Genomic DNA, 23,482 nt, shown 5'->3' with positions numbered 1-23,482 from the left:
GATGCAAACTGTATTTTCGTTTCTGACACATTCCTGGAACCTCCAGTTGCTGGGCCCCGATAGAGGAACGATCCTTTTTGCTGCGATCGGGGAATTCAAAGAGTCATGGAACGCAATTGGAGCGCAAATCGTCCATCAAGTTCTATCGTCAACGTCGATTCCCAGCTTACCGATTTATTTCAGGATTCTGGCCGTTGTCTTCCTATTCGACTTTACACCATCGTAAGCACCCTATTCAATCTGTGGATCCACAATACGGTCGCTTCTCTTGGGTCAATACGAGGTGACTCTGGGCCTCGATCCTGCCAATTGTTGTCCCTGGCACTTTTCATCACCCTTTCCTTCGCGGCTGGAATTTACGATGTCTTCATCGATTCTATGGCGACAGATATACACAGCAGACCATCACCAGGTTCGTTAGGTGATGCTCAATGCGGGTTATTGATTCAGCGCGTAGCGCATCTGTTGCATGCTGCGAAGCTCACCAGATTCAACTAACACGAACATTCCTCGACGTTGATAACTCGATCGATACATCAATCCGTGTGGGGGGGACTTGTGTGCAAAACCGAATTCCTTCATTTCCAAGAGATTCGGAGGGAACGATTGGTATTGAGCACCACGAGTCGAGCATTATCGTCAGATGGAAATCGTTCGTTTTCGATCCCGTTCAGTGACAAAATCTAATAAGCGATAGAATGGTCTCCAGATTCGAATTTGACCAAGTTGGGACTCCCATTGTTCTGCCTGAGTCGCTAGAGTGGTCTTAAATTCAGGGGCCTTGAATTGATCGAGTCAAACACGCCATGTATATTTACGCCCATCTCCAGAGAATAGTACTTACTTTGACTACCTTTAAACTCCCGTGCGCATCACGCTGCGAACAGTTCATCGCGTTTAATGGATCATCACCCATCCTGTGTGTGTTTGTGACAATCTTCATCGAGTGATGCTCGCGGATTTGTGAAAGTTCAGTACCAGCGCTGGGCGCAGGCACATGCCCCGGCAAGGGGATCGAAAATAGTTTGTCGCTACATATTGTCCGTCAATTCTAGGCATCTGTGCAATGGACGGGGCGGTCGGCTGTCGGCCTTGGAAGCGGGATCGAGGAATGAAGCTCACATAACCGAATGCGCGGAATGTGAACGTTGATCGATTTGCATAGTTTGCTTTCAAGACTTAACAGAACACCAGTGATGTGCCTTGATAATGGCACAAAATCACATGTAACTTCTCTTGCAGCTGACAACTGGCTTATGTTGCTCCGACTGAGGTCGAGGCTGACTGGCATATTGGCGCTATGATATGCAACTAAGAATGCATAAAAATGAGCGCCACCAGAGTGTGTTTGGGATACTGAGACGAATTTACATGTGCTTTAGCGTCATCATCCAGCGTCCACCCTTTCGGAACGAGACGTCCATCTTCAGAGCTGCGTATCAAGATCTAGGATTTTCAGCACCTGAGGTACGGAAGCCAAGAGGGGATACAGAAGTCTTCGAGGATCAATCACACGTCATGAAAAATGCGGGTGCGAAGGAATGTCCCAAATTCAAACTGCCATTACGAATGAATTCAGGCTCAATACACCCTCCGTTCCTCACCAGCACAGGAACGAAAACTCATCGCAGAACAAATTCCTCTTGGCATACCCGAACACCGGCGACAATCTGGCAATTTTGCAGTAGATCCTTTCAGGACCTCCGAGACGTTTTCACCAACTGAGATGTCTGCATTCGTTGCTAGCATCCCGATCTCACTTCTGCCCTACCAAGCCTTCAGAATGCAATAGTTCATTTGCGTGAAAACTAGGTGAAATGACTGAAACACGGCTAGTAATCTCACCACACCAACACAAGGCCACCGAGAATATGGCACAAGTGCTCGTTTTGTACCCTTCCTGTTGGAGAATGGATATCTGTTCCCATCGGTATAGAGTTTAACAGCCTATACCGGCATGGTCAAACGGGCGAGTTGTGTAATGGTAGCACACTGAGAGGTCCTGGTTTCGATGCCAGGCTTGTCCATGATTTTATGTCCTTGTCTTGTGACCTTAACTGTATCATTCAGTTGGATCTCACGGAGTAAGTCCCGCAGGGCAACGTGAAATTTCTTCACTTCCTGTGTTCAAGCGCCACCTTGATACAACGATGTACGTTGAGCTAGAAGCTGAGCCACTGACATGCGTATGAATGGGCATGCCACTAGTCATATTGGCCAAGCCGTGCGCATCTGAGCCTGTATAAAAAATAACCAAGCCAGTACCATACCATTGCTCTCTCATAACTGACGATATGCCTACAAGCACTATTGCTCTGCGATAAGAACAAATCTTTTGATGCAGAGCCAAGTGCCGGCTCTTCTCGTGGTCGGCTTTCATCGATATTGGTCGCAGGCCAATCCGCAGTCAGGGGAAGACTCCCCCTGGAGTCCAGAACGCGTTATCGCTTACGAGCGCATTTCACCGAATGGGGAAGAGTGATTTTCACGCAAGATGTTAGGTCAAGTCCCAAGAGCAAAAGATCTCAGAGCCCGAATAAGCGATAAACGATGCAAAGAGGATGAAGGGTATGAAATACGTGTTTATCTCCTGTGACAATGGATCTCTGAAAAAGTCACCAACGTCTATGCGTCCACAATATCGTTCCTAGCGGCCGGTGTATTCGGTGTATTTGATATGTGCAGAAAAATGGACGGATCAACGGCGGAGCTGATGTTGAAGACGAGTAAATGAGATTGTCGCAGGAGAACCAATCGGTTGTCTCAAAACGCATCGGCAAAGATCCCATTTCATACCGAGGGCTTTGGACCGAGAATAGAAGGGAGTATGGAGAGGCGGCATCACGGAATAGGGCGAGGAAGGAGGAATTGCGCTAGGCTGAATGACCTAGTGCTCTTGCATGTCCCGAACACCTTTGACTCGATCCATTGGGTAAGACGACTTCTTTCGACTGTCCCTGTCAGAACCCGAACCCGAACCGGAGGGGCAGGTGTACTTGACAAAAAAGGCATCTGGATAAACAGAGTTGTGCATGTCCGTGCGTGAAAATTATGGGTATGCCAAGGATGCGCCAAGAGTGTGAGCTGAATGAATTACACTCGGAAATTATCCGTCCCTCATATGATTTTTGCACAAGGACACGGGCCGGGCCTGGTCGCGAGGCGAAACCCTCTTGGTGATAGCACTCCTATTTTGTGGCCGTGACTCGGAGCTTATCCTTGTAAACCTATTTCCAGGCTTGTGTGCGTGGAACACATGCGACTGATGATGGTTGAAGATCATTGGCCAGATAGATCACCGTACGGCTGGGGCAGTATTAATATTGTACTCGAGGCTGGGTTCCTGCTCAAGGTCGTCGCTCCTTGGCAATATTCATGAAACCGACTCACGTATCCAATCTATCCTTTGCTTCAAAGACACACTCATTTGATTCTCATCACTATTCCTTCCTGCATCCCTTTGGATGCTCCGTAGCCTCTCTTTGATCCGACTCTTCTACTAAAGCTATCGTTAATGAATTATTCCTCCCGTCCATCTTCCCCCAATTCATCTTCTCCATATCATCCACGTCTGACACGGATTCTTTTGTTTCTGCTTGGAGCTTCGATTTCCAAAGGGTCGGAATGTGGAAGATATGGTCAAAGGGATCACGAAGATGACGTTTAGGACACGGAGATGCAAAATAACGATAACCGATCTCCGCGAAGCTTGCTTGACATAGTCCGCCAGCACTCAAATGGACTCGCTACATCGATCGAATCCGTGGCTTTCATCGATTATTATTGGACTAAAGCCAGCGGACCAGGCTTAGTCGCTGATCAAATAACTTCTAACTGGGTCCCTTGCCGCTACTCGTGAGATATTTCCTTTTGACGAGTATTCTTTAAGCAATGAGGGTGTCTCTACGCAGAAGATCATGTGGAAGTACGGTGCCGAGGGCGTGCTAGTATGGGTGAAGACGATCTTATGGGTTGGAAGGGTGTAAAAAAAGGTTAGTTCTTTCCTGTGGACCGTTACTGATGATTATCGCTTTGGTACTGTCGGTTTATACGTCTCCTCCTCTGGTTCCAGCGGTCCTGGTTTCGAGACATAGACCCAAGTGGTTCTTGCAAGCGGTGAGAAGAACCGTGCTATGCAATAGATTCAAAGAGGCCCGGACCACGTAATACGTAGCATGCTCTGACCTCGATTCCCGACCTATGCTAGTAATACCACTTTCTGCTCCCGGCCCAGGGCCCAGGGCATAAAAATAGGGAGAAACGTCGATGTGTTCCCAGACCAGCCTCGGTAGCTTTGGTGGAAGAATCGGATGGAAGGTTACGAGCCGCATAGGAGAACAGGCAGGAATGTAGGGAGTTGAATGATTGGAATGGAACGAGTGGTTTCTGAGGGTTGGGCCGGGATATGTGGTTATATTGTTGGTGGCAGGCCGTGGACACTAAACAGTAGGAGCCATTGGAAGAGTGCAGATTGTGAAGTCTTGTCGGGGATATGCACCAAGTTTGCCGGGTCGAGACCGAGTACCTTGCCAGTGTTTGAAGTACTCAACCCTCCTTGACATCAATGCATGACTCGAAATAAGAACAACATCATAATCAATTTATCCTGCACATCAGACTTCCCACTCCATGGACCATGTCTCGACAGGCTGTACAGTGTGAGATTACCTACCCGATCGAAGCTTGTTACGTGCAGAGTTGTATCACTTATGTATGCCACACCCCCTATATACACTAGTCCACCGCCCGTCCCACACCTGCATATTGCCACCGATTTCGCCTTCTAATGGCGCTGACACCAACCAAGTCTCGGCTTCATTGTGTACAATGGTGTGCAGAAACATGGACAGAACATTAGTAAGTGGGAGGCAAAACGACTCGGAGAAACAAAGGTGTTGGATGTTTAGAATCATAAGGTACGACTGTGATTATGTAGTTGGCTGAACAGCCAAGAAAGCCCATAAATGGTTCATCAAGAGTTCCGAACCAAAAACGGACGTTAGACCCTCCAGTGTTCCTGAACAACCCAACCGGGCTGTGTACATGGTAACGCGGGTAGTACTAGCGATGGAATGATAAGGGAAGGAGGAAGGTCCCAAAGGTCTCAAGGGGACCTAAGTTAGTGCCTCGGAATCACGTCCGAGGCTAGGAAGAGCGGTACGTAGTTTGCTGAGTGACATATCCAAATTTGAGGTATGTAATCCCGGGTTAACGGCAACCAGCTTACGGTAGAGTTTGACGCTTTCCTCGATGAATGGGAGCGCCTCGGAGTGCCGTCCGAGATTCGAAAAAGCATCATATAGACTGTTGAGCGACCGAGCCAAATCTGGGGTGTATGATCCTGGGTTAACGGTAACTAGCTCGTGCCAGAGGTTGACGCTTTCCTCGACAATTGGGAGTGCCTCCGGGTGCCGTCCGAGATTTGAAAGAGCATTACATAAACTGTTGAGTGACCTAGCCAAATCTGGGGTGTATGATCCCGGGTGCACCATAACGAGCTTGTGGCAGAGGTTGACGCTTTCCTCGATGAATGGGAGTGCCTCCGAGTGCCGTCCGAGATTTGAAAGAGCATTATATAGACTGTTGAGTGACCTGGCCAAATCTGGGGTGTATGATCCCGGGTGCACCATAACGAGCTTGCGCCAGAGGTTGACGCTTTCCTCAGCGAATGGGAGCGCCTCCGAGTGCCGTCCGAGATTTGACCGAGCGTCACATAGACCCTTGAGTGACCAGGCCAAATATGGGGTGTATGATCCTGGGTGGATGCCAACTAGCATGCGCCAGAGGTTGACGCTTTCCTCGATGAATGGGAGCGCCTCCGAGTGCCGTCCGAGATTTGAAAGAGCGTCATATAGACCCTTGAGTGACCCGGCAAAATCTGGGGTATATGATCCTGGGTGGATGGCAACTAGCTCACGCCGGAGTTTGACGGTTTCCTCAATGAATGGGAGTGCCTCTGAGTGCTGTCCGAGATTCGAAAGAGCGTGATATAGACTGATGAGTGACCTGGCCAAATCTGGGGTGTATGATCCCGGGTGCACCGCAACGAGCTTGCGGCAGAGGTTGACACTTTCCTCAACGAATGGGAGCGCCTCCGAGTGCCGTCCGAGATTCGAAAAAGCATCATATAGACTGTTGAGCAACCGAGCCAAATCTGGGGTGCATGATCCTGGGTTAATGGCAACTAGCTCACGTTGAAGGTTGACGCTTTCCTCAATGAATGGGAGTGCCTCTGAGTGACGTCCGAGATTCGAAAGAGCATCATATAGACTGTTGAGTGACCAGGCTAAATCTGGGGTGTATGACCCTGGGTGGATGGCAACTAGCTTGCGCCAGAGTTTGATGCTTTCCTCAATGAATGGGAGCGCCTCCGAGTGCCGTCCGAGATTCGAAAGAGCGTGATATAGACTGTTGAGTGACCTGGCCAAATCTGGGGTGTATGACCCTGGGTGAACAGCAACTAGATCACACCAGAGTTTGTTGCTTTCCTCGATGAATGGGAGCGCCTCCGAGTGCCGTCCAAGATCCGAAAGAGCCTCATATAGACTCCTCAGTGACCAGGCCAAATCTCGGGTATATGATCCTGGGTGGACGGCAACTAGGTTGCGCCGGAGTTTAACACTTTCCTCAATGAATGGGAGTGCCGCTGAGTGCTGTCCAAGATTGGAAAGAGAGACATATAGGTTGTTGAGTGACAAAGCCAAATCTCGGGTATATGATCCCGGGTGAACAGCAACAAGCTGGCGGTAGAGATTGACGCTTTCCTCGATGAATGGGAGTGCCTCTGAGTGCCGTCCAAGATTCGAAAAAGCATTACGTAAACTGTTGAGTGACCTGGCCAAATCTGGGGTATATGATCCTGGGTGAATGGCAACTAGCTCGCGCCAGAGCTTGATGCTTTCCTCGATGAATGGGAGCGCCCCCGAGTGCCGTCCGAGATTTGAAAGAGCGTGATATAGACTGTTGAGTGACCTGGCCAAATCTGGGGTGTACGATCCTGGGTGAATGGCAACTAGCTCGCGCCAGAGTTTGATGCTTTCCTCGATGGATGGGAGCGCTGCCGAGTGCCGTCCAAGATTGGAAAGAGAGACATATAGGTTGTTGAGTGACAAAGCCAAATCTGGGGTGTATGATCCTGGGTGAACAGCAACAAGTGGGCGGTAGAGATTGACGCTTTCCTCAATGAATGGGAGTGCCTCTGAGTGCCGTCCATGATCTGAAAGAGCATTATGTAGACTGTTGAGTGACCTCGCCAAATCTGGGGTATATGATGCTGGGTGAATGGCAACTAGCTCGCGCCAGAGTTTGACGCTTTCTTCGATGAATGGGAGTGCCTCTGAGTGCCGTCCGAGATTCGAAAGAGCCTCATACAGACTCCTGAGTGACCAGGCCAAATCTCGGGTATATGATCCTGGGTGGACAGCAACTAGGTTGCGTCGGAGTTTGACGCTTTCCTCAATGAATGGGAGCGCCGCCGAGTGCTGTCCGAGATTGGAAAGAGAGACATATAGGTTGTTGAGTGATAAAGCCAAATTTGGGGTGTATGATCCTGGGTGAACAGCAACAAGCCGGCGGTAGAGATTGACGCTTTCCTCGATGAATGGGAGCGCCTCTGAGTGCCGTCCAAGATTCGAAAGAGCATTACATAGACTGTTGAGTGACCTGGCCAAATCTCGGGTATATGATCCTGGGTGGACGGCAACTAGGTCGCGTCGGAGTTTGACGCTTTCCTCAATGAATGGGAGCGCCGCTGAGTGCTGTCCAAGATTGGAAAGAGAGACATATAGGTTGTTGAGTGACAAAGCCAAATCTGAGGTGTATGATCCCGGGTGAACAGCAACAAGCTGGCGGTAGAGATTGACGCTCTCCTCAATGAATGGGAGTGCCTCCGAGTGCTGTCCAAGTTTCGAAAGAGCCAAATATAAATTGTTGAGTGACTCGGCCAAGTCCGGGGCGTAGGACTTTGAGTCTGCGGAAACCAGGCAATGGCAGAGTACAACCGAATCCTTTGCTGCCTCATATACGTCCCTGAATCTTGAAAAAAATTCCAGGTTCGACTGGAGCTGGGTAAGCACATTCGCTAGCTTGTGGATAGCATCCTTTGACCTTTGGTCAACTGCCAACTGGAAAAACATGAGCTGATTTCATTCACACAATTGATAATCCACACCTTAGCCCACTCAGGCAGTATCGAGATACTGACGTAGCCTTCCATTCTCACGCAGACTTCAACCCAGCGAGTGGCTTGCTGACTCAGAAATATGCGAACTGATTTATCTAGCTCCTGCGATGGTTCCTGGACTCCACTGAGATGATAAACGATGTAACGACATGCGTAGTGTAAGTGCTCCGATAACTTCTCTGGAGGAATGCACGGCAGTTCATCTTTTTCATGCAAGTTCTCAATCAGTCCAAGGCCCTCTAAAGAGGAGAGATCCTGATTCAGAATCTCAAGGCATCGGAGCGCAATTCTGGCATTCTCTCGTCCCACATCTACTGGACTGCAACGAAGGCTGATTGATTGGGAATCGATCCGTTCCAGAATAAAGTCCCGGAAAGATTGGTGCAAGATGCGAATCGGATTGTCACAATCCTCAAGTCCTGAGAGGAGAGGTGCGAGTTCGGCCAATGTATCTCGAACCGACAACTTCAAGAAAGGTGACAAAATCGCATCCCAAGCTGGGACAGACAGAGGCTGTTGTGCAACCAAGATGGCTCCTATCACAACTGGATAGTCGTGCACAAAATCTTCATCCTCCCAACCACACTTCTTCAAGATACTTGTATACAAGCGATCCATCATTCCCTCAGCAGAAACCGCTGATCCTTTCGCGCCGGTGCCGAGTAGTCTTTCCAGCGTCCTCATAGGGTCCTTGTTCGCCATCTTCATATAGCGAAAAATGGTGCTGATCCAAATAAACAAGCCACCTGCTCGTTCCGATATTTCCCGCACCATTTTCTGCCCGTCGTCAAGCCTATGTTGTATATCAGGATGACAATTTTTCAGCGTTTCCAGCTGGGAACGTATGTATGTAGCGCAGTCTTGCACGTTTGCATCATCTGAGAGATCTATGGTAAGACGATCGATAGGGAAATGGGATGAGAGGAAGCGATTGACAAGATCCAAGTGTCTCGATGTGATAAAGAATTTTACGGAGGATGGTAATTTGGGCACTTCTTCCCGAAGAATATTCGCAAGGGGCTCGAATGCCTCTCTGTCACATTCATCTAAAGCATCGATGATGACCACCATTGGATGGTCCGAAGATGGGGGTTTATGGAGAAGAGTCGAAGCCACCAATTCCTTGAACTGCATCGTGAATGAAGCTGTTGAAAGAGTCGGGTCCTCTCGAAGAGTGGAAGCAATGAAAGTGCGGTAATCCGGGTCACGGTTTGCCAGAGATTGAGCAATGCCGCTGAATAGGCAATCGGGCCGCGATTGTTCGCCTTCCCTGAAGAAAAAGCACAGTAGCAGAGAACCGTCCCTTTTGCATCTTTCTGCAATCGTGTGTGCGATGCAAGTCTTCCCAGCGCCGGCCACGGCGCTCAGCAATGCCAGCCGATTCTCGCTATCCCCGGTGTTATGACACCAGGCCATAATATGTTCAATGAGACTGACCCTAGTGCCTTCTAGGCAAGCCTGAGTTGAATCATAGTGGGCGATATCAGGGTATCGGAGTCTACCAAGAATCGAGTCATCTTCCATCGCCGACAATTTGACTCCAATTGTTAAGTTCGTCCTGAGCTGCATCGGCAAGAAATGAGAATGGTTATGGAACGACACCGTGGGGGAAATCACCTGAAACGATGCCAATGCTTTGTCAAGATCCTTCTTGAGGGCATCAATCCTTCCCGGATCTCTCAAGTGAGACAATACATTGATTAAAGCCACCCGTTTCTCTATTTTTGTGCGTCTTCGTTCGATTTCGGACTTGATCGTCTGCAGCACACTGGGACTTGATGTAAGAACGACACCGGAGACCGCCAAAAAAACAGATGCAACTTACCGATCAAGCTTTTCAGCGCTCTCCACCCATGGCTTTGCCTCTTCCGTTGACGGATCATAGGACTTTATGGCTGCAACGACCTCGGCCACGTTGTCGACGACGTATTTCCCAAAATCCTCCCATTCTTTCTTATTCTCCTTGAATTTCTGCCCAACCCAAACCATTAGCCTTGGTCCGAACCCTTGACGCGGCGACGTCCTCTGCACATTCAACCTTTGGTTGATTGCGCGGCGGCCTCCAAGCCCAAGCTGAGGACCATTGAGCATGAATAATTACTAACCTGGACCTCGCCAATGATGAAGAGGGCGCCGCTAGTCGCGCTCTTTAGAGGAGGGCACACGTCAGCCGCAGCATTGACGGCTGAGAGAATTGGGATGGCCTTATCACCGCCCGCTGCGATGATATCATTGATCTTTCGCCTGAGATCCTCAGCCTTTTGCCGCAGCGACATGGTCGAGAAGAGAGGGATCTTTGGGCACTCGACACACGTGGTGAGCTTCTAAGGGGCCCTTGTACGATTATGGAAGGACACAAGGATGCATTCAGTGAGTGCCCAATAATATCGAGGCCGCTTATCCGTGGAGGCATTTAATCATCATAACGATCCACTGTATGAGGACCAGATTGAGCACCGAACACGAACTCCGTATGAGCTAGCAAGAAACCTGAGGAAAGGATTGTGAGGCTTAGCGGCAAGCGCCGGCGGGATCTTACCTTACTCTTCTCATCGTTCGTCGCTGCAAGCTGCATGTCGTACGAGGAGGGTCATACCCCATTCGCTTTCGATCGGACAGATTCTCTCGAAAAGGCTGTAAGGACCAAGTGGGAAGGATTACACAGGGCCTGTAATTAATCGCAGATACTTCACCGTGATTTGACGTCATCTTCTTGTTGCATCTATCCTTGGCAACAGTTTAGTCGACACGGACCAGACTCCGGAACATCGGGACACAGTCGCACATGAAACTGTGAGTCCCAAGGAATTAAGGCTCAATGCACCGAAGAACGAAAACTGATCACAAAACTTCAAAGTCCATGCCCAAGAACGTCAATGCCACATTTCATAGTAGGCCCTTACTCTTGGAATCTTCGAGACAGTTTCAATGCTTACCCCACCGCTCTCACAGGTGACAGTGCCACCGAGAATGAGGCACAAGCTTGTACCACTTGTCCCACAAGCGCACTTCGCCAAGCGGGTCCCCAGCACCCCACGACATGTCTAATGGAGCCATCATCGCAGTTGTTTATGGCTTGGTCGCATCGTGAGAGCGTACGTGTTGGGCCGATCGATGTCTATGTTTACGTGGGATCGACTTCGATCCATTCGCTGAACAAGCAATACTTCATTCGCCAGATTCCTCAGCACAAGACATGACACTGTACTCTCCGCTTCTGAGCAGGTTGACCAACTGCTTCACCGGGTGTAGGCGCGATGTGTACGTACTCAGCAATCGTATTTTCAAGTCCGTCTACCGCTTGTTGCGCGCTCTTGGAGCTTCTTCTGGTTGTGCACTCTGATAGGGGAACAAACTTTGCTGCCATAGTCAGAGCAGCTTCTGACACCGATATATTCATAAACGTCTACCGAATTACCAATTTACTAGGTTTGTGTCTGAGTTCCTTGACAATTATTTCATCATTGCCGCAGTCACCCCGCGTCATGTCTCACCCCCTCCTTCACATGTTCGTTCTTCGATCTTTTTCTGCGAGTGGCCTCGCCCGAATTCAAACTGCCATGGAGGCTTTCAGTTCGGAAGCTAACTCGATCGGAAGAATTGATCTGATTCGCGAAGTTATTGAGGATCCAGCATTGAGACATGGGGTCCTATGTAGCTGTAGAAATACCATTTCCAACTCCCGGGTGATGACGGGACAATCGATTCGGAGGGCCAGGCGGGTGCATTAACTCACAATCGAATTTGCTATTGCACCCGTGACTCTAGATTTGCTCCCTCCGTTAGGTTATATTAGGTCGAATGAGCCTTCATATTGTGAGCTGGGCGTTGGGAAGTATGTGTAGAAGTACTGATGTTTATTTTTGCTCTTGTTATGCGACATGGGGAAATCGATCCAGAGCATTGGAGGGCCAGAGCTAGCAGACTGGGGTTGAATCCTGACATTTCTCACAGAGGGAAAGCAATTCCGAGTCGCTAGATCTGCTTCCTCCATTCGTTTGAAAGAGCCTTTACTGAAGTTCACGTAGTGGTCATAGCTTCGAAAGAGACATTCTTCCTCAAGCCCTTTCTTTCCCTTGGCCAACGTATGCTTGACTTTCGACAATCTCGAGTTGCATGCCGTAACAGTGGCAGAATCGGAATATGCCTAGACTTCGTACCGCCCCGCCACTCTCGATGGAGTGACAGTACACGATGGATCCACCTAGCTGAAGGCCAAATAGCGATTGGAATCGCTCACGCGCCCGGTATCATCGTGGATGATATGCATCGAGCGCCCCGGGAGACTTTGGAATAACTTGCTCCAGAGCCGGTCCGATTTTCGCAATATGGCGCGAGTTGAGGTTAGGTAAGCCCTACCCAAAAATAGTGCCTGATCAGGCAAAAATATTGGCTTAGGCGCGAACAACCCAGGGCAACCGGGAGAACGAGTACAAGCCGGTATGCTGGTCCAGCCACTGGACCCTGAAAGTTGCTTACATAAGCCTGCAGTGGCAGGTTTGGCGTGTCCCTCTGCACGTTCCTTGTTTGCCCTAGACAACCATGCATAGCATGGCCTTTCTCAGATTCTGAGAGCAGCTGTATGCGGTAATATAATGCGATCCTTTCGGGGGTGTCAGTGTCGTCTGGGGGGTGCAACTTTACCTATTGTTGAAAACTTGGATGGGTTTGCCGCTCCTATTTATGTATCAGGCCGCGCGCGTCTGGGCCTGTATAAATGCTCAACCTAGTGCCCTACTCTTACCTACTCATAACTTGCGCAAGCGAGCTTGCAAGCACCATCTATAAGAACAAAGCCTTTGTGATACAGGATCAAGTGCCGCCTCTTCTTGTTCTCGATGTCGAGCCCGCAGTCAGGAGAGGATTTACTCCCTCGAATCAAGAATGCATATCGCTTGCTTGCCCTTTTCACCGAACAGGGAAGCAATGGACTTGTCCATAAAGTCGTCATTCCCCAAGATTCCCTTCGAAACCTGATGAACGTTCTCCGTCCCGGAGCTTTCGAATCGATGATAAAAGTGAGTAATCAGTCTACTTACGCTACAACGACATGACATGCTCCGAAGATCAATTTCGCTGCGCTTGATGAAGTGCTGCTTAAACCCGTTGGAATTTACGGCAGCAGGTCTCGTATAGTTGAATTCCTCGAAGAAGTTGGCGCTATCGATGCATCTACGTATGTTCAAGGCCAATTTCTGTCTGTTTTTTCATTAATCATGAGACCTGCCCATATCCAAATTATTAGTGCGCGGGAGCTTCTGACGCCATTACCTCCCAGCGGGGTTCCTTCAGGCCCTTATCTAAGAACAGGAATATATCTAATCCTTGATGCCCAACAGAGAGAAGATTCTATGGATCTGGATACAGGCCTAGTGCAACCTGCCTTCCTCCTCTATTGGCCCGAGGAAAATACCTGGGATGATAATGCAACAGGTGACATCTCCAGAAATCGCGCAACTTTCATGCAGTGGGTCCCCAGTTGTCTATGCTATTTTTAAATGGCCACGCTCACGCGGCCCTCCCCAGTTACCTAGGCCGGCTGAGCAATCAGATGGTTGCTCTTCTATCCAAGGAGCATATGGAAAGCATCGAATGGGATGAAGATACCACCATGGGACCCGCCGAAGACGACGAGGATGAGGATGGTGATGACCGAATTTTTGCATTTTCCGTCGAGAAAACGGTCGAACAAGAAGAAAACGTGACGGTACATGCTGTATTTAAGGTCTGATATGTATGCATGCCCTGCGCGTCACCCACTTGCTCATTTTGCACTAGATTCCCATCCCATTTGCGTCGTCTCCAACTACGGACTCGTATCAAAACACTGAAGGACTGTGCGAAGTTCTGAAATCGCGAGTGGTGCCAGGCGATACGCGCCAGGCGTTATTAGAGGCAGAGTTTATTCCTCGACGTAGCTCTCCAAGGACAGTTGTTCAAGCCATCAATCGATTGTCCTTGCGGACAAAGCTTAAGTGGGTTATATTCTCCCCAACTGGAGTTATCTACTTACTTGAACATCACCCACCTAGGGATTCTCTCCAGACTATCCAACTGGCGGACGAACTTCATCCTGCGGCACTGGAAATTCTGATCGAAAACGGTTTGAATGACCGTTTCAAGTCCCTTTGTGAGGACTTCGAGAAGAGCAGGAAGCACGGAAACCGCACACTTCAGGAGGAATTTGATATGCGTTGTGCTGTTGCCAAAAAACAGCTCACTGATGACTTGCTTCGGCTACAGCATCACATTTTGAATCAGTTCGTGCAGCATTTAGTGGATATATATCCGTAAGGAGTTGGATTTTGCATCCCTGCGGCTGACACTCACCCCGATCGAAAACAGGGCATTTGAATCGGACCTGGTTTCACTCGTGAACGACACCACGTATCAAGGTAACGACCCATTTGTAGTGTAGTTGCGCATCCGAACGTTGACCAACGCGTCTGACCGCTCCTCTGGCGTTTTATCATAGGCCCGGAAGACGTCGTTAGGCACCCACTCCTGCCCCTACGTGATGATGTCTTTGGCCAACTTAAATTTGATTCCATCGTAGCTCACGGCTTCCGACAACTTAAACGTCGCTTCATAGGCTCCATCGAAGTCCTCAAATCTCGTGCCGCGGTGGAAAACCTACCAAAGGTCACCCCAGATGAACTGCAGAAACTTGACACAGCTATCGTGACAGGGCTCAACTGGGATAAGGCAATAGCCTCCATTCTTAATGAAACGTCCCTGCCCGAGAGCAGTCTATATTCACCAGTGAACATTTTCAACACTGTTACTTCGAAATTCACGGGCTTTGGATGGTTGGAAGCGCAGAATGAATCTGGTTCGTTTATCAAAGCGCTCATGCGGGAGACAGCTCCAATGAGCGATCCCGTATTCATCCAACGCATCAGCCATGGGGATTATAGTGAACTCCAAGATGCCGTGGCCGAAGTCCACAGTCAGGCGTCAAAATGGCTCTTGAGCACCATGGCGTCCAAATCTCAAGAATTAGCTAAATCGGATTTGGAGTTATATTACAAACGTTGGAGGTCTGATTTACACGCAAAATATAGTCTCAAGTTTCAAGAACAAAAAGCCGAGCATTTGCTGCAACTTAGGGTTCTACTGAACGATGCAAGCAAAAAGGAGGGCGCAGGGTGCGTGTTTTCGTCCTTGTTTTGAAGCCACTAATGCGTCCTTGCAGAAGTCGACTGCTACGTATCCACGATATCGTTCCTGATCGCAGTTACTATGGACACAACAGTACGTGGACAAGTCATTCGGACTCTGATTCATTGACTGAGCCCGTGCCTTTCTTTTCTTGGTTTCAAGATTTCAAATTTGCTGTCACAGAGCTGAAAGATGAACCTGCCCACTTCGTGTGCACGTTACACCCACTTGGAGTAATGTCCGATGATCTCCAACGTCTTACTGTGGATACTTCGTTTGTACCGCGCCCCATTTTCCGTACTGGGACCCACTCCGTCCGCTTCACAATCCCGGCTACTTCGAGATTACGGTTGGTGAAAATACCAAGCCTTTTTTTTGCCATATCCTGACATCGCTTCAGGCACATTCAGCTTTTAGAGCGTTCGAAATGTCTCGTAGTCGTGGAGGACTCGTCATCCGGCAGGATCTGTATCTATCTTGATGACGATGTTCAAATGCCCGTCACGTTGCGTTCTCGAAGGACTAAGAAGGAGTTTACCTTTGAACGAATAGGAAAGGATTTCTTGTTTTGTGTCAATGAACCAAGAAGATTGGTGGCATTGTTGGATGTGGGTTATCGGTACTGCGTCTCGAATATACTGAATGCCGATCTGAACTGGCAGGCCAGGTGCCGTCTCCACATTTTTTCAATCGACGAATCTTACACGAGTATCACTTTACGTGGCTCTCCGGTTGACCTTGGACGATTATTGATGGGTTCCCACCCTGAAGCCAAATTTTTGAAGATGTGCTTCATAAACGGTTTAGATGAAATCCTCTTCCTCGAGAATTCGGGACATCTTAGGATATACTCTCTGGTGCAAGAGCAATTCAAGTAGTCCCTCCTATGATTCATTGCGATCGGTTCACTAATTGATTTGCAATAGGCCAGCGTTTGTGAAATCAGAACCACCTCCAACAGACGTGTATTCCAGTCCGGATGGCTCGTGTGTCTTCATTATGGTACCAAATAGTTCGGGCGCAGTGGAGACGATAGCTTATCACACGGCATCATTTGGCGGTAAATCCCAAGGCATCCCGCTTCAACTCCCTCAGGTCTTTACGTCGGTTCCGACGACCATCACATCATTTGTTACACGAAGGAATGCTTACCTTATGACTATCGAGGATGACGCAGGACAGCTCAATGCAGTTCGTTTCGAGATCACAAATAAGGCTAGCGAGTTCACTTTCCGTCCTCATGGGAAAGCCAAAGGGGATTCAAAAAAAGAGTCGACGTACAATTCACTCGTTGATTGCCATTCCGAAGTTTGGACCAAATTCCCCGTTGTGTCTACGATAAGCAGAAGTCCTTCATTCATGGCTTGGCGCTCGCCTTCTATCACTTTCACTGCAGCAAATAATTCGATTCCCATCGCTCGTCTACGATCGCACTTTTCACGAATGATCCAATCATTCGAGCATAGAACGCGAAAGCCAACGGATGGCAGACTGGCTGTCATTAACATTCAGCACAGTACAAGCCTGTCTTTGCGCGAGTCTATTCCTTCGGAAGTCACTACATACTTCACTGGAAAGTGGATTGTTGATCTCATATGCTTGATACCGATTCACATCGCCGTTGCCACTTCCAACCGTTTCACGCCACTCGAGGATGGTGTTTCATCCCCCGAGTTTGAGCAGCGATTACTAGGTGCTGATATATTAACGATTGCAGACAGGTCCGTTTCTTTGCGATTATGTGGCGCTTGTCTCACATGTTCGTTGCAGTATATCTATTGGATGGTATGAGAGTATATTCAAGACCTACATGGCTTCGAAGGCATGTGCCCGAGTCTCCCTCACACATCAATCGACGTTCATCTGATCGTTACGTCGTCAGCCGGTTAAAGTCGTCTCTTCTATGGGTATGACCTACTATCTTTCGCTGACAGACATTCCCGATGATACCTCCATCATAGGCGAGCAATCCGTAGGGAAGAGTTATGCTCTAAATCACTTTGTGGATACGTCGTTCGCTGGATCCGCAATGAGGTGCACCGAGGGCGTGTGGTTGTCCGTAACGCCAACCGACACAAATTTGATCGTGAGCCTTGATTTTGAAGGTGCGTCTGTGCAAGGACCTTAGTTCAAAAAATTATACCGTTTTCAATGAGCCGCCCATAGGAATACATTCTATCGAAAGGACTTCGCAGGAGGACATGTTATTGGTTTTATTCAACGTGGCGCTTTCCAATTTGGTGACCGGTCTTCTTTCAATTCCGTCTTGGGATGTGCTAGTTAATGTTATTCTTAAGGTATTATTCCGGAATAATTTTGCTCTCTCACGGGACGTTACTGGTGCGCCGATCCACATATATATCGTTAACTACAAATAACAGAGCAATGCCGCCGCGCGCTCAGAACTATTCACGGTATGAATGCCGGCACGTCTCTCCAGTTCTATCTGCTCAACTGCCTCCAGAGTTTTCAATCGTCGGCCGCACAATTCGAGCCATCAGCAAATCCAGAACTATTCCAATCGACTTTGGCAATTATAATCAAAGTAAATTTCGCCCATCACATCGTCTCGTTCTCACACGCCCTTGTCAGGATGTTGTTGATTCCGATACGAGAGAGATCGTCCGGGAGTGAGTAATTTTTGGTGTACTCGGAGCCCGGTTCTAATAAGTGACTTTCCAAACGGGAAAATAAGATTCCAGCTGAAGTTCCAGAAAATAGTTCAGGAGGAAAAGGAAGGGAATTTTATTTCCAGGTTGCACCGTGGCAGGCTCGATATTCTTCCATGGCCTGTTATCCAGTCTCCCAAGTTTTACACTTTGATGAACAAGTTGAAGAAACGGCTAGATGCTCAGGATTCATCTCATGGCACCGCGTCCGTATTTTTGGAACGGATGAAGATCCTAATGGCAAAGTTAAGGGTTAGTAGTCGTAACCCTGCTCCTGAAGTCAGTTTCGTTGAAAGTTCAACTTTTTAGGCGAGCGATTGGGGTGCCCTTGATCGTATGTCCCTTCTGGACAAATGATAATTCTCCCCCTGACCGATGTCTAGATACCCTCGCCTCACATCGAGCACAACTCCTCCAAAACCTTTTGCCAACTGCCCTCGCTTATGGTGTCACGGAGTATGGAAACGAAGACACCTATCTCAAGGTCGGGAGAATCAGAATATAGCGCCTCATACTACTAAACTAGACCGACAGAACTTGGATACCGATGAAGCAGTTCACCCTGAAACATCCTCCAGAAACCATTTTTTCCTTGAATCGGTCATGAAGGAACCCAAGATAAGAGATGAGCTCTTGGCCAAGGTGCAGCAACAGTGCATTGTCATGATCTCCGGCACACGTCAGTCCATGCCAGATTCAGAATGGCTGTTGTCGCTTGCGACGGCCTTGCACCAACAAGCGAAGCAGCGAATTGACTACGTCCAGAGATGGATTGACTCAAATACGATCAGATTCCCTCCCGAACAGACAGACATTCAGTTACTCCGTCGCTATTTCGGTCAACTTTCACTTGAACTCATTGCGGGCGTCGATATGTGCGGAGTCAAATGCAAAAACTGCAACCTCAAGTGCATCCTATCCAAGTACCACCTGAGCGACCACAATTGCACCACTGACCACTGCTGTGCCTTGAAGTGTGATGAATGCGCCTCCGAGTCCCAGGACTCGGAGAAAATGTGTAGCATGATGTGAGTCGACACAGCCCTCCGATCCTGTTCCTTCTTAATCATTATTGATAGAGCTGGCCACGATGGCAATCATATGTGCGTACTTCAATCATCCCATTATATGGCAGAGTGGCTGACTAGCGTAAAGATGTGACCTGACCCAGCATGTATGCGGCGAACCCTGCTACCTGCAGGACAGGAGAGGTTGTCAACAAGCTTGTACAAAAGCAAGTGTTGCTGCATAATCTGACGCCAGAAATTAATTATATATCATCGTCATTAGCAAATTGGGCACCAGGATGCCGTCCACCTGTGCTCTGCGCGCACCCACTCCTGCGGTGAACCCTGTCGTCTCAGTTTGATCGAGCAAGATGGTGCACCTTTATGTTCGAAGCCTTGTGCAATTGATTGGTGTGGAACTGCATGAGCCATGGTATCTATCACATTGCTGACGACCTTGCAGCCGCGATTCCCACGAATTCCACGAGTGCGAACACAGGCTAACATGCCCAGCTAAATGTCAACTATGCAGTCGACTGTGCTCGATTACGTCACATTCTCACCCACTTCAAAACGGGGCTATCCACCTCTGCGGGTTTGTTGATCCTGCCTGAAATCATGATTATGGACTGATTGTCGTGTCAAGGCAAGAACATGATTGCAGAGAGCTTTGTGGGTCACGGGGAATATGCGAAATAGCATCTGCCCCCCTCTCTATCGAGACTACATTCGTCGGTCGCAACGAGACCTTCCAATATATAAGGTGTGTGTTCGAATAGACTGCGTCTGATTCTGGTTCTCGACGAGTTTTGTAGTACACCCAAGATGCACACAAGCTTTTGTGCGCCGTTCGTATCCCTCCAAACAAATTGAAACATGATGAAGCGCATACACATACAACCAATGCAGCTGCGTTCCACTATTGCGAGACGCGCTGTCCCTCTTGCCTTTATTTTTGTACTCTTGCTATCGGTATGGTCTGAGATTGGGTTCAGTGAGGATTCTGGCTGACTCTCAACATTCGAAGATCATCATGGGTTGCACAATACTACCCATGGTAATATGGAACAGACTTCCTGGAGTTTCGAGGGAGATGATTCTACCACTCGAGAGGTTGCCGGGCGGAAGTTTAGTACAGGTGACTCGGGTGCGCCGATGTACTGCAACATGTTTTGCAAAGAGCTGGGGCGGCACGCACACATTGACTTCTGCCGAGCCCCCAGGAACGGACGTTGTACTGACGATACAGTGGAGCACATCGCTGCCAGAATGAATCCGGAACCTAACAGGGATAAGGACTGGATTACACATGCTTCCTATTGGGCGCGAACAGGTATCTGATGAACTAGTCTTTCAGACAACATTCACTTCTGAGCATCAACGCGATTTTATAGGTTTCCGAGGTGACTACCATGAATTAGTGTGGGAGAATCCCAACCTCTGATGAAACCCGTAGATCCTTATTCTCAGGATCTCCAAGAGGATTTCTCCAAGTGGTATGTCGTGATTCGCCACTTGCGTCATGATCTCACTTTTGCCTTAGTGATTCCGAATGCAATGGTTTGTTCGCAAATCGCAGTCGGCGAATGGAGGATACGAAGCTTACCTCATCGCATACGCAGGTGACGAACATAAGGCCACGGAGAATATAAAGGCACAGCGTTCGTTTTGCACCCTCCCTATGTTCCACAAACCCGCTTCTACAAATGCTCGGAATACTACGGGGTATACCTCTCGGGACGGACACTCCTTCGATTGCCAGAGCCCGGGACTTTATCATGCTGCTTACCATGTGTACGAGAATCCCTACCGCAGCAGTATTGCCTCCATATCTATATACGCTGACTCGGTCCCATCGTCAGGATATTCGCGTTGGACCGTTCGTCATCCATGGCTGAGCGGGATCGGGTTCCACTTGCTGGACAGGCAGCGACTCGTCAGATCACTAATTACAACAACAATAGATATGGTGCTGTGCTGTCCGCAATTTACGGTTTTTGGACGGCTCGTGCAGGCGCCTCACCAGGAGGCATACGACGCGATGCATACTCTGTAGTCGTGTTTAATGACACTGCTGCTGTAGGTTTTGCCAGACTACTTTTTCCTACTCGATCGTACTGAAGATTTGTACATAGACAATAATTGCCAACGATCTCACCCGAGACGCTGGCGCGCTTCTGTCGCCCCTCCTGCGTATGGGCCCTGATGGAGGAACAAACTTTTCTGCTGCAATCGGAGAAGCCCATAGAGTTATGGAACGCAATTGGAGTGCGGACAGGTTTGTTTGTGTGTGCCATCAATTGTTGATTCGTGACATTGATCTTTTAATTTCGTGTCAGGGCCCCATGTGTTATCTTCCTGTCTGATGGCGAAGCCAATACACCGTCGCAGGAGCTGCGCGCGATCTGTGATGAGGCGGTTTTTTTGGGGTCAGTATAAAGTGACTTTGGAACCTCCCGCCAATTATTCAACCTCCATTACAGTCGGCCCCTGTCATTCTTCACCGTTTCCTTTGCAGCTGGATCTTACTCTCCTGTTCTCGATTCTATGTCGACCCTTGCGACAGATATTTACAGAAGAGCATCACCAGGAGCCTCTCACGATATCCCGTGCGGGTCATACTACGCTATTGATTCGGTGCGTAATACACTCCGTCGAATGGCACAAAATTGACTGGCTTGTATAGATACAACTGGCACAGACATTCCTCGGCATTGCTGATTCCATGCGTCAGACTCGGGGAGCACTTGTGCGACAGTAAATCCTACTAAGAAAGAGTTGTCTTAAATTCAGGGGCCTTGAATTGATCGAGTCAAACACGCCATGTAATATTATACGCCTATCCAGCTTCAACTCCAAAGAATAGCAGCTACCTTTAAACTCCCGTGCGCATCATGCTGCAAACAGTTCATCGTGTGTGTGTTTGTGACAATCTTCATCGATTACCGCTCTCGAGGCTCGCGGCATACAATTGATCTTTATATTCTTGGTGTATGGTGCGGACTTGCGAGAGTTCAGTACCAGCGCTACATACCTCGGCAAAGGGATCGAAAATAGTCTGTCGTTACATATTGTCTAACGTCAATCCTAGATAGATGTGCAATGGACAGGGCGGTCGACTGTCGGTCGTGGAAGCGGGATCGGGGACTGATGCTCACAACTGAAATGCGTGGGAGGTGAATGTTGATCCGAACGCCAGTGACGTGCCTTGATCATGGCACAGTTACATGTAACTTTTCTCTCCCAGCTGACAACTGGCTTATCACGGCACATGTTGCTCCGACTGAGATCGAGGTTGACTGGCACATTGGCGCTTACGATATGTAGCTCAAAATGCGCCGCGCCACTAGAGTATGTTTTGGGGACTGAAAATGTGCTTTAGCGCACCATCATCCAGTGTCCACCTTTTCGGAACGAAACATCCATCTTTAGAGTCGCGTATCAAGAGTTCCTGATCTAGGAATTTTCAGCGCCTGAGATACGGAAGCTGAGAGGGGATACTGAAGTCGATTTAATGTACACGCACTTGTATCCGATGCAACGAGTAAAGTAGCCCCGAACGGTTAGGGAAACACGTCAGGGTTACAGAAAAGAAGAGTGCTATGAATGTGAAGAGATCGGGATGGATAGATGCTTATCTACAATCGATTTTCGGGGGACGCAAGTACTGCAGACCGGATATAAAAGATGAAAACAACTTTTCGGATTGTGCACGGGATGCAATAAGTGTAACTTCCTCCATGCTGAACCAGACATCATCGTCTTCTCATGCGTGTGCGAAAACGACCTGGACGTTGTTCTTTGGAAATGTTATCGCTAAAAACGTGAGTGGGTCACACATGCATGCAGTTCTTTCGGGATATTTATTGGACACATCCAGTGCAAACTCTACGGTAACCTAACAGGATGTGAATTTTAGAGCAGACAAGACTTTGACGGTTTGACGTCATACTGACATCACGTCGGAAGCAATTCTCGCACTTGCCTCGGTGGCGTCTACCTCACTCTCGCTGTTTTATGCAAGTGGCTTTTCAATCTACTCTTTTGGTCCGTCAACCCGAGCAGTATGAATATTCATCAAAGGCGGGGGGCCCAGCCTAACTATCTGCGGCCATAGGACTTGGAAAGCACCGCATCCCGTTCGATCTGCGAAGTCAAGTTGAGTACCGCTCAGTTAGTACCGTGGGAGGGGACTGTTGGAAATGCGAGTCACCGGAGATATCCGGGGGCATGTGGAGGATAATGTGGAGGATTTTACTAAGCGCGCAGCCTGCACAGGAGTTGCCTTACGTAGATTTTCCTCTTTATTCATTCCTTTGTATATATATACGCACGGACATCATCCCCAAATCACTAGTTATATTCCCGCTTCTATCTTACATCTGTGCTACGAGTGAGCCGCTGGAAACCGGGTTGCCTTATCCGGAACACCGTTTACAACAGGGACTACACGGGAATCCTGG

General features: G+C 48.7%; 4 protein-coding genes across 4 annotated transcripts; 2 read left to right on the top strand and 2 right to left on the bottom strand.

The window, feature by feature from the left end:
• Nucleotides 1-639: 639 nt before the first annotated feature.
• EI90DRAFT_3011962 (uncharacterized protein) lies at nucleotides 640-1,928 on the bottom strand (the record flags this gene model as incomplete). The annotated part of the gene is made up of 5 exons (XM_039056530.1): nucleotides 640-780; nucleotides 845-1,031; nucleotides 1,372-1,432; nucleotides 1,653-1,767; nucleotides 1,851-1,928. 5 exons carry the CDS (start codon nucleotides 1,926-1,928, stop codon nucleotides 640-642), a joined length of 582 nt encoding a protein of 193 aa, XP_038922274.1.
• A 3,186-nt stretch (nucleotides 1,929-5,114) lies between these two features.
• Nucleotides 5,115-10,458, bottom strand: EI90DRAFT_3116467 (uncharacterized protein; the record flags this gene model as incomplete). Its single annotated transcript, XM_039062896.1, has 5 exons — nucleotides 5,115-8,123; nucleotides 8,171-9,745; nucleotides 9,800-9,950; nucleotides 10,008-10,255; nucleotides 10,288-10,458. The coding sequence occupies 5 exons, from the start codon at nucleotides 10,456-10,458 to the stop codon at nucleotides 5,115-5,117; spliced, it is 5,154 nt and encodes a 1,717-aa protein (XP_038922273.1).
• Nucleotides 10,459-11,026: 568 nt separating this feature from the next.
• On the top strand, nucleotides 11,027-12,113 carry EI90DRAFT_3033574 (uncharacterized protein). Its single transcript, XM_039058469.1, has 2 exons — nucleotides 11,027-11,998; nucleotides 12,082-12,113. Exon 1 carries the CDS (start codon nucleotides 11,440-11,442, stop codon nucleotides 11,911-11,913), a length of 474 nt encoding a protein of 157 aa, XP_038922272.1. The 5' UTR covers nucleotides 11,027-11,439; the 3' UTR covers nucleotides 11,914-11,998; nucleotides 12,082-12,113.
• Nucleotides 12,114-13,020: 907 nt separating this feature from the next.
• Nucleotides 13,021-21,780, top strand: EI90DRAFT_2905822 (uncharacterized protein; the record flags this gene model as incomplete). Its single annotated transcript, XM_039054223.1, is given in 35 exon segments — nucleotides 13,021-13,200; nucleotides 13,249-13,362; nucleotides 13,438-13,649; nucleotides 13,709-13,907; nucleotides 13,961-14,157; nucleotides 14,215-14,472; nucleotides 14,677-15,348; nucleotides 15,420-15,692; nucleotides 15,744-15,951; nucleotides 16,006-16,217; nucleotides 16,270-17,064; nucleotides 17,114-17,169; nucleotides 17,278-17,448; nucleotides 17,510-17,583; nucleotides 17,641-17,706; nucleotides 17,808-17,888; nucleotides 17,936-17,973; nucleotides 18,039-18,264; nucleotides 18,322-18,346; nucleotides 18,396-18,496; nucleotides 18,547-19,040; nucleotides 19,092-19,115; nucleotides 19,168-19,252; nucleotides 19,303-19,430; nucleotides 19,483-19,614; nucleotides 19,666-19,786; nucleotides 19,835-19,991; nucleotides 20,047-20,352; nucleotides 20,369-20,413; nucleotides 20,621-20,813; nucleotides 20,882-21,098; nucleotides 21,155-21,297; nucleotides 21,359-21,448; nucleotides 21,503-21,656; nucleotides 21,706-21,780. The coding sequence occupies 35 exon segments, from the start codon at nucleotides 13,021-13,023 to the stop codon at nucleotides 21,778-21,780; spliced, it is 6,522 nt and encodes a 2,173-aa protein (XP_038922271.1).
• Nucleotides 21,781-23,482: the final 1,702 nt, after the last annotated feature.

The sequence above is a fragment of the Cantharellus anzutake genome (genome assembly GCF_015039405.1).
Source record: "Cantharellus anzutake strain C23 chromosome Unknown EI90scaffold_4, whole genome shotgun sequence".
NCBI lineage: Eukaryota > Fungi > Basidiomycota > Agaricomycetes > Cantharellales > Hydnaceae > Cantharellus > Cantharellus anzutake.
The sequence above is the reverse complement of the archived record's forward strand: the minus strand, read 5'-3'. Positions and strand labels throughout refer to the sequence as shown.

What these genes read in the sequence shown, in the direction of transcription:
- EI90DRAFT_3033574 (XM_039058469.1), top strand. Translation starts at nt 11,440, where the DNA reads ATGTGTACGTACTCAGCAATCGTATTTTCAAGTCCGTCTACCGCTTGT.